Here is a 10,382-nt window from a genome sequence, read left to right as displayed (position 1 = left end):
GTGTGTGTGTGTTACCTGTGCTGCTTCATAAGTGTGCATTCCCCTCCCTCTTGTGGATCCAGGTTGTACAGATACAGGTAACCGTCAGCCGCTGCCACCAACAACCTAGGAATCTTCTGAATCCTAATTTTAAACAATAAAAACAAAGATTCACAAACATCCAAGAACCCATTTAAAGCTGCAGCAGTACATAATACACAAGAGATCATCTGAAGAGGTTCCTCCGGCTCCTTCTAGATTATTTGTTTCAGCAAATACGACAAAAAGTTACCTACTGTAGCTTTAATGATACTGATTTACTGAACACCGATTTAAAAGCTACCATGGCTTGTATGCTGTTACTGATGCAACTACTGAAGCTGTGTTTGAGTCACAGAGTAACAGTCTGCAGCACTTTCTCATCAAAGGACTCTATTACAGATGGATACAACCAGCAGTTAATGAGAATGTGTTGGGTCGCATCTTCTCTGATAAAATCCAAGGCCAGAGGAGGTAAAGCGATTCAGATCTTATAGAAGCAGCAACAGTGGAATAACAAATGTGGTAGCTAAACTGCATTAGTAAACATAACCAACATAACTTCACTGTGTTGAACAGTGTCTGACTGATGTAATCTCAGGGCTATCCAGGGAAAAATGATTAGAGACCAAAGGAACATAATAACAAAAGAACATAAAGTTCTTCTTGTCAATAATACACGAAGATAGAACCAAAGACAAAACACAAATTTGACCCGTCTATGGAAACAGAGATCAGACCTGCATTGAGTCATGCATATTACTTCCAATTCTACTTTCACTTCATCTACAAATAGTTCTACCCTGTTTTAAATTTAGCTTCCAAACAACAACAACACAGAAACAGTGCTGTATGTGTGCAAACATATCGTGTGTTGGTATATTGGCGAGTGTGTGTACTCACACAGCTAAGGCGCAGATGTTCTTATGTCCGCAGAAGGGCAGACGTACGGTGGCGAAGGCTCGCCCCTGGGTGAACATTTCCGTAACCTGGGAAGGCAGGTAGGTGGTGGACGCCATGAGGACCTTGCCCAGGTAACCTCCCCATGTGGTGGGCTCCTCCGCTGGCCTACACACACACACACACACACAATGTAAAACGCCTGTGTTTCTCTTGAACATGAAGCATACTGTAGGTTGGCGGGCATGCCGAGCCCTCAAGAGCTTTTTAAAATCGGATGTATACGGACGGAGACAGAACGGTACGTACACATACTTCTCCTTCTGCGTCTCTAATTTGAAGATATGGACCGTCTCTGTGTTGCTGGAGGCCGACAGGTACAGGCCTTCCATACTGAACGCCAGTGAGCAGATGCTCACACACCTAAGATAAGAAGCACAAACACATGTACGGGGAAGTGCAAATACACAGTACACACAAACACAGATACAGAATCACGCAGTCATTCACAGTAAAACTGCTTTTATTTCTGAATAAAACAAAACTATAGTACATCGATCATCAAGTCGTTTACCTCTTGACTCCTCTTCGAAACTCAAAGAGCTTCTGTCCCTCTGGGATTGAGAAGACACGAATGACTGTGCCCTGAGAGGAAGTGAAAGATACACAGATGATAAAAACACTTGGGAGGGAAGCAACAACAGGGATCTGTATTTGCTCAGCCGGTAAACAAAAATCACACACAAATGAGCCACACAGAGAATGGGCCAATGTACTGTACTGTAAGTCACTGCCTTACCTTCTCTGAGGCTGTGGCCAGTTTGGTTCCACTGGCATCAAAAGCTAGAGCCGCTAATGGGCTGTCGTGGGCTGGAATCATATTAGCCGCTCGCTGGAAAGACAAATAGCGACAATAGTTAGAGATGTACTCCTTCAGAAAGACGTAGGGAAACACTGGCTGTAGGAAACACTGGCTGTAGGAAACACTGGCTGTCAGAGCAGTGCAGACAAGTTGCGCATGATGGAAAAATAAGGAAATAAGAGTTGGGGGGAAAAGATGAAGATAAATGTAAAGACTTTTTTTTAAGAACAACAATGAAAGGCAGACAGCTTTACTGTGTCTGTGTTCACCTACCAGGTTGACTGTGTCAAACACTTGAACTTCTCCTATCGTAGCACTGCCGGGGTAGGCCAGATAACAGTTGTCATTGCTGATGGAAAGGGCACACAATCCTGGAGAACAACAATTACCAAAAGGAAGCCAAAGAAGGAAAGTCAGACTCCAACAGAACCAGGCAATAAGTGAAACTGAAAGAATGACACATAGTGACTACAATGATCTAAATGTTTATGACAGTCCTGACAGCATGAGTGGGTTTTTGTTCTGTGGCTGTATTAAATACACAAATATCACAGAAGTAACTCAGATCTCGGTGACAGTTTTCAGCCTTTAGGGCAACAGCAAACAAAATTGAGTTAATTGTGAACCAAAAATAAACTGATAAAAATAAAAGAGAGACATAAATCTCCAAAAACATCACAGGAACGTCACAACCCTGGTTTCAATATGAGCACACAGTGTACTGTATAAGAAAAAAAAACCTATTTTAATACTGTTCTACCTGCTATACTATACACACATTACACTACATTGAGACTACAATGAGACACAGCTTGTTGCTCTTCAGACTCACCTGAAGGGTTGGGCGGGGTTTCTCTGATAGTGTGCAGCACTTTCATGTCTCGGATGTTGTGAATGTAAAGCGACTCCTCCAGACACACTATCAGCCTCTGCAGAGGAACCACAAAACATTACCCAACTATGACATCTGCACAAGACCAATAGGCCTGGTTGGCTGGATGTTTGAGGAATATGTGACGAGGTGGACTGACGCTGACGGGCAGGTATTTCTTTGCCCTCGTCTTCCTACCTGTCTGTTGAGTTTGACAGCCAGTATAGTGTTGGAATACGAGTAGTTGCAGATCTCGGTTCCCTTCTTGAAGTGACAGACTTTGAGCTTCCTGGGCGCCTTCAGGCTGACGATGGCCACCAGGCTGCTGGAGAACAGACGCTCCACAATACACACATCCTCTGTGTCCGCTGCAGACACACACACACATCATCACCTCAACTACAACGTTCACTCTGTGGCATCCTTTTATCTTTTATGTGCTGCCTGTCTGTGAGCCTCCTGGTGACTATTTTAAAGAGATAAGGGGGTCAAATGGTGCGAATGAAAGCGCCACATAATAACCACATTGAGGCTATAAGCTGATTCACAGAGGAACACAATGGCTGTTTGGGGCCTTTGTGTGAGCTTTGTTGTGCCTGAAGACACCTGCAAAACTTTTAGCACACTGTGTATGAATGGATCGAGCAAAAGCCGGGTTCATGAATTATAGATAATAGCCCTTCCTGAGGCAAAACACTCGTTGTCTTCGTCTGACTATACAACTAGAGCCTCCCACTGCCTGCTTTGCATTGGGCTATTCAAATTTAACAAGATTTTCAAAAGATTTGCTCACCATACACTGGTAGTTACCCGGCATACTAAGACTGTTTGAGAGGCCGTACTATACTTTATGTAAATGTTAGCGTGGGTAAAGTGCTGACAAAGTTTATTAATATTTAAAGTAACAACACCGCTCTAATGGTGCAGTGACTGCGTTCTGTCTGGACAGCATGCATTAAAACACAATAACTCAAAATTGTGTCAATAACAAGAAATATGACAGAGTAGTGCACTTATTCTACTTGCTCTTAGTAGCTTTAAAACCCAATATATACACACACAAACATGTTCTACTCAGTCAAGTGACTGTACACACAGGTATGGTAGGGAGAGTGCTTGGACAATACTTACTACATTCATATATCTGCTCCAGTTTGTCCACAGAGGACAGGGAGAAAAACTTGTATCCTGATTTGGTGCCAACAGCTAAGGACCTATGTAAACAACAGAAATAGACACAACAGCTGCATTCAACAATAGTTGCAACACACACACACACACACACACACACTGAATATTACTGCAGTTTCATTATTACACATTGTGACAGTGGTCACACGACTGGAGCTGTTTTGCAATATGAGCAGGCCTCTGTGGTGTTGAGTAAACAGTAAACAACCCCACCGTGCACTACAACGTCAGATACTAGCTGCACGTCTTCTATAAGAGACACAGTGAAAAGAGTTGGAGACTTTTATCCTCCATCTACAGGGCCAGTCCTAAACACGCAGATAGAGATCCGATATCAAAACAGGCGGAACAACAGAAACCTTAAGTTATGTCTCTAACAGTCAGTAACAAATATGAATCATAACAATCGTCACCTCAGTCTCCCACGTTACACGACACCTAACCTACATGTGTATTGTGGCCTGTATTGTTGTGTGTACTATTGTGCAAAGTTAGCCTCGGACCGCACAGCACCATGTCACCAGCTACAAGGCTAAGCTAGTGACGGCGGTGAAGCCACACGTAGCGTCAACGGGGCACTTTCATTATCTACGGCGAAAATCAACGCACAGACACTGGTAGCCATTGCTAACGCGAGGAACCACATCCAGGCTACTCCACGTCGAGCCCTGTCACCCCGAGAGGCGTCCACGGTGAGCTAGCTAACGTCAGCTAGCCCGACAGCACAGGCCGTCGGACCCCCGGACTCGATCCCCGGCCCTGCCTTACGTGTTATCCTGGTTGAAGTTGGCGAAGAGGAGCTGGCTTCCGCCGGCGTCCCCGCTTTGACTGGCCAAGTTCATGGGCTCGGCACCATCGACATATAATGCTCCGGTAGAAATAGCAGCAGTGCGGCTGGGATTACTGCTGTGACGAGGGCCAGAAGTGTTGTTCTTCAAGGAGCCATCTCTTTCTCCTAGCCTTGCTGTAGTGATTGTTGTTGTTTTTCATTGGGGCTGTTGCTCCCCCGCACTGCGCATGCTCCGAGGACGCAGCGTGCGGCGCCGTTAAAGAGCCAGGAGCGTTTCGTGAAGTGCAGTGCTGATGGTATATTAATATATATAATGATGTAATCCTATCTGATGACACTGGGGGTGGGATTCTTTATGTGATATCTCGGCTCCACGGGAGGGAGAAAGAAGGAGCAAACTCTCCTGGAAACGATCCGCTGTACTGTAACTACCCTTGAGTTGATGTAACAGCGCCCCCAGCCGTCCATGTGTGGACATCTAAAATGAATGAGAGAAATGTATGACCCTGGTGTTTTTTCAAGATATCGTTGATAATAGAGGCTCCATTTTATCTAGTTTGTGCCACACAGCTGTCCCAACAACTCTTAATTATCTTTATTCAGATATATCCACTTCTATACTTTAACACAGTTATGTGTTTGATGACCTAAATATACTGTTTATTATGAATTGACAACATTTCACTCCTGAGCTTTCAGTTTCTATTTTGTTCTGTTCTTTCTGAAGTTAAGAGACTGACTTCAAGATAATCACAAATAATCCGTCGCTGAGTTTCATTTTATTCATCCTGCTCCATGAACATTTTTTGTGTGAATGAAAAAAGCATTTTGTTACTCCTGTCCTTTTGTTATGCCGGTCTGAGTTGATATAAGAACTCTCTTGTCTCTTAAAATAGCACATATCCCTATCTGAAGGCACATTATATAAAGATCAATTATAGTTATAAATCTCAGCTGTCAGTTAACAATATTACTAGGAAAGTCAAATCATATCCACTTATGAAAATGGAAAGAGTGTACACAAATTGTACACACAGTTGTACTTTTTTTAATGAGTTATTCACAAATAAAAGGTACAATTTATGGGCCATATATTTTTATTTTATTTTTAAAAAACCCTTTTATTCTATGACTCTCCAAGTGTGAATCTTCCATTTTTTTTAAATGTAATATCCCTCTGTAATAGCATATATATCTTATATATTATATAAGATAACATATAATATATAATGTAATTAATATAATGTGAAAGTGAAAATTGTATTTAGCTGTCTCTGAGGGCTAATGTTATACAATTGTATATAAAGTAAGGCATAGCTGTATTTCTTAAAATACTATATTAAAATGTCCAATACATATTTGTATGTTGAATATAGGTGTGTATACTGCACTGTATATTAAAACAGTGTATTAAAATGCATGTATAACTATATAAATATATAATTTAAAAAAAACTGATAGCATATACAGTTTCTAATACATGTGAACAACACACTTTATTAGTGGTGTTACTAAAAATCAACAAATTAAGGTAGATAATTACATCAAACAGCATTTATTTTAGCTTTTGTGAACTCCATATATTCATTTCAACAGCACTGTTGTTGTTCAAGGGCCATTGATTATTTTCTGAATGGCCTCTCTGTGAACTGTTTTTGACATTAGCATCAGACCCTAATGAACAGTCATGACTCTGGTGACCGATGTCTGTGGCGTGGGATGAGAAGAAAACAGTTTGTGTTGACTGTAATTTAGGAAATGAGTCACAGTTTCTGCCTACGTGTGTATAAGTGTGTGTGCAGTTTCAGGTGTAAGTCTGAGCATGTCTGTGCGTGATTGTGACTAATAGACCTTCAAATTATTCGCTGCATAGCAACGTAAAACTTAGCAGCGTGGCAAAAGATGGACAGAGTTCAAAAACGAGAGAAAGGAAGAAAAAGATGCAACAAATGTGAAAGAAATACAAAAGCTCAGCTCTACTGAGGAGAAACTTTTAGTCCAATGAACGCCTCAGTTGTCCTTAACAACAATGATGTGAAAACAATCTTTGAATCAGTTCCCTTAGTAATAAGTAGCCCTCATTAATATTAACAAGTGTTTAGTTAATGTTCTAAGTAGGGAGTTCAGTGAATGATAAACCTCAGCACTCACATCACTGTGTCTACTGAACCTTGCACTATTTGGCATATTGATTTTTCTTTTTTTACACAACCAAGATCCTATTAAAAGCAGTACAGCTGCTTATAAAATCACCACTTCAGCGACTCCATTTCGTTAATCTTAAAGTTCCCTCTTTGCTCCTGTTTGGTTGTGATTCTGTGTCAGCTGTGTCCTTTCGTTCAGTTTTCTGTTTTCAGGGACGGAGTGGCTGCTTCTCCTCCAGAGGTCTGTCAGTACAGGCAGAGGTCCAACACACTGTGTACTGGCCTTTGGTTTACACAAGACACAGCTTCCAAATAAACATGACCCACAGAGAGACATAGGCAGGGTTTGTGAAATAGAAAGCAATGCTGCATACCTAGCTTCATAAAAAAGATCATATACCTAAGTCTAAACAGGAATATTGTAAAAATAGTATAATTTTAATATGCAAAAGACAAACAAACAATGACCCATAAAATAATGGCCTGTATTTGTGATTGAACACACACCAGCTTTGCATACACAGTGGGCACAAAGCACAATGCTGTCAGTCATAATAGATTTAATATGAAGTCACATGCTTTAAAAAAGAAAAAGTTGGTATTACATTTTGACATGCAGACTGTTAGTTATACCTATACATTGAGAATAGCTAGAAGTTATTTATCTGTGCAAATATGCCCGTCTGATATTAATATTTTGAACGTTATCTCTAAACACAGCCAGCGGTGAAAGTGTAACACGCTTTGTTTGAAGTGTGGAAACTTGTTTGGATGTCTGTGTGTTTGCATAATGTATCTGTTCTGTCTCACACAGCTGCTGCACAGTGCCACAAAGGGCCTCTGCTGGCCACTGTTGTTGGATAATATTTAATTTTCCATTCAGTTTGGGCATGTGCGTGTGTGTGTGTGTGTATATGTATGTGTGTCTTGTTTGAAGGGAGTGGATCAGTGGATCTGCAAAATGAAATTTAGAGAGAGAGAGAGAGAGTGAGAATGACATGGGTCCCCTTTCATTATGAGAAGATAGATGTACTACAGAGCTGGCAGTAAAGTAGAGGCATGTCTTAAATATATATATTTTAGTGTCACATAGAGCATACATGTACAGAACAAAACATATCCTGGTTGTCTGTATCTGCCGTGGTTTTCTGTTGCCTTGAGACCTTTGGACTGATGTACCTCCAGTTCTCTTTGTTAGTTTTCTACTGTTGGTTTGGAAACTTACACATCAAAATGCAGGTTGCCATATCCTACATACTTTTACTGGAAATAAGCTGTTGTTAGAATTTCTACAAGAAAAATGTTTAAATGAATTAACTTTATTCAAAAAGTATTATTTCCAGATTAAAATCCATAAAAAGGTGTCTATACTCCTTCAAATTCCACAATCTGAATATGCAAATTTAGTTGATCTGTTCAAGTTTTCCTGCTAGACACAAGGTGTGTCCTGCTTCACAGTAAAGAATTATTGTGTAAATAACATTTCAGTAGCTGGTTGAGGTGGAGCTAGTTTTACTTTGCCAGTACTGTGGCAACTTAGGGCCTCCTCCAAAGAGCCAAACTATAAATCTGAGGGCATCTGATGTTACATTGATTTAGTTAAATATTTGCTTTTATTTTGGAATATTGGATAATGTTTACATTTTTGGGCATTGAGTAGTTATTTAAATGAACCCAACGTGACCAAGCACCCCACCTGCTTGATGTCACAAGCCAAGAATGTTGAGAACAACTGGTTTAATCTTTAATAATGCTTTGTACTATAAGCTTATCAGATTTTTTAAGTAAAGTCCTAATGGAGGAAGGATCTCAGCTGTCAGATTAATGTAGTGGAGTAGAAAGTAGCATAAAGTACCTTAAATTGTACTTCAGGACAGTACTTGAGTGAATGTATAATTACTCTCCCAGCAGTGATTAAAATGTACTATAGAGGTGGGTAAAGGGGGAACTTCTCAAATGCAGCCAGAGGGTAGTTTTACAAAGTCCTTTCATTGCTTCTTCATATTATCTTCTTCCCCCCTGAATATGAAGGCAGTAGCGCCTACAACACGCATCATTTTTTCCCCCCCAAATCATATTTAATTCTTCCTACGGGCTTTGTTCCAACAGCATTTAAATGTCACACCAGAGCCGCCAGTGGAGAATGAAACAGCCAGGAGAAAGTGTGGCTGTGTTGTGGGGAGGGGTTGCTGTTTGCTGCTCTGTTATCATCAGCCACGATAAGAGGAAAGGGGGAGGGCAGGGGAGGAGAGGAGGGGTTACAAACCCAGTCCCGCGGAACATCCTGCAAACACATTTGAGACTCGGAACAAAACTCTCTGCTGGCTGCAGCTCACACCAGCCTCGTGTTCCCGCCGGGATGCCTCCTCGTCTGACCTCCGGAGAGAAAGTCCCGACACTTTGAGTGAAGTCGCCCAGTGGTTGTGTAGTTGCCTCTGCGGGTCGCTGCCCCCCCTGTGTGTTTATGTTTGGACGCGCGGCGGTGGGACATCCGGAATGGGGAATCCGTAGGAGCAGACGACGCTCGCGGGCGTGCGGTTGGTATAGAGAGCGCGAGCGGCACCAACGCGCGCGCGTGCCCCGTACGCACGAGATGGACTTAAAGAAGACAAAATTTGGGAGGTAACTTGTTTCACAGGCATTTGAGTTGTTATCTCTTTAGTTGTTGATGTCTGGAAGCGCATTTTCATGTGGTGAACACATCTTGTGCACCCATGCGCACTGACCGCGCTGGCACAGGGGACGATCAGAGGCGTTTATTGTTGATAGATTAGTTTTGTGGCCTGTGTGTGTGTGTGTGTGTGTGTCAGAGAGACAAGAGGAGAGAGAGAGTGGTGTGTGTGGTGTGTCCGACAGAAGAGAAGAGAGAGAGAGTGTCGTGTGTGTGTGTGTGTCAGAGGAGAGATAGAGGCGACAGAGGATGTGAGAAGAGGCCTTAGAGAGACCATTACTTTTGTTAAGGTAGCCTACCCAAAAACTGGACTGATAAGCAGCTGGAAAGAACAATTATACATTTCATTTTCAGTTTCACTCACCAGAGTATTTGTTTTTGTTTATTCTTGTCCATATTTCCCTCATCATCCCTTTTACTGCCTGGCAGCAGCTTCTCCTTGTTGGGCTAAGTTGTAGGTCAGATTTTTTTCAGTTATAAAGTTGCTGCTGCTTTTTCTCCTGGAACGATGGCAGTCGCACACAACATATAGCAGATTTATTCAGTATTTGCTGGTTGAATTGTCGTGCTTGGGTGGATTCAATCGTCCAGTGGATAGTCTGTATGTCTGTGCAGTCGCATTCATTCTTTAGGCGTGTGTGTGTGTGTGTGTGGTGTGTGTGTGGGTGATGTGTGGTAAACGGGAGGATGGCCGATAATCCTGAGAACCAAGAGTTGGGGAGTCCCAAGAGGAGTTGAAACATGGATCTTTGCTGTAAAATAGGAATAGCCCTGGAGTTACAGAAGAGCGTATACAAACACACAACACCACACACACCAACACACACACAACCAACACACACGACACACACACACACACTCACTCCAAGGCAGTTCCTTCTACACTGTCACACTATCCCTACCACCAATCCAACAAGTTTGGATCCATCCGGTTT

General features: G+C 42.0%; 2 protein-coding genes across 2 annotated transcripts in view; one reads left to right on the top strand and one right to left on the bottom strand.

Annotated features, from left to right (window-relative positions):
- wipi2 (WD repeat domain, phosphoinositide interacting 2) overlaps positions 1–4,865 on the bottom strand; it is a 7,251-nt gene extending 2,386 nt beyond the window's left edge. The window contains exons 1-10 of the mRNA XM_035654521.1: positions 4,611–4,865; positions 3,783–3,865; positions 2,850–3,019; positions 2,613–2,709; positions 2,054–2,151; positions 1,718–1,810; positions 1,493–1,563; positions 1,228–1,341; positions 922–1,086; positions 16–123 (exon numbers count right to left, since the gene is read on the bottom strand). Of these exons, the coding sequence (XP_035510414.1) occupies positions 16–123; positions 922–1,086; positions 1,228–1,341; positions 1,493–1,563; positions 1,718–1,810; positions 2,054–2,151; positions 2,613–2,709; positions 2,850–3,019; positions 3,783–3,865; positions 4,611–4,684 (1,073 nt within the window). The 5' untranslated portion in view covers positions 4,685–4,865. The remainder of the gene's footprint in view (positions 1–15; positions 124–921; positions 1,087–1,227; positions 1,342–1,492; positions 1,564–1,717; positions 1,811–2,053; positions 2,152–2,612; positions 2,710–2,849; positions 3,020–3,782; positions 3,866–4,610) is intronic.
- Positions 4,866–9,066: 4,201 nt separating this feature from the next.
- mmd2a (monocyte to macrophage differentiation-associated 2a) overlaps positions 9,067–10,382 on the top strand; it is an 8,070-nt gene continuing 6,754 nt past the window's right edge. The window contains exon 1 of the mRNA XM_035655370.1: positions 9,067–9,398. Within this exon, the coding sequence (XP_035511263.1) occupies positions 9,241–9,398 (158 nt within the window). The 5' untranslated portion in view covers positions 9,067–9,240. The remainder of the gene's footprint in view (positions 9,399–10,382) is intronic.

The sequence above is a fragment of the Morone saxatilis genome, unplaced genomic scaffold, assembly GCF_004916995.1.
Source record: "Morone saxatilis isolate NCDOM2014 unplaced genomic scaffold, NCSU_SB_2.0 Contig14, whole genome shotgun sequence".
NCBI classification, from domain to species: domain Eukaryota; kingdom Metazoa; phylum Chordata; class Actinopteri; family Moronidae; genus Morone; species Morone saxatilis.
The sequence above is the reverse complement of the archived record's forward strand: the minus strand, read 5'-3'. Positions and strand labels throughout refer to the sequence as shown.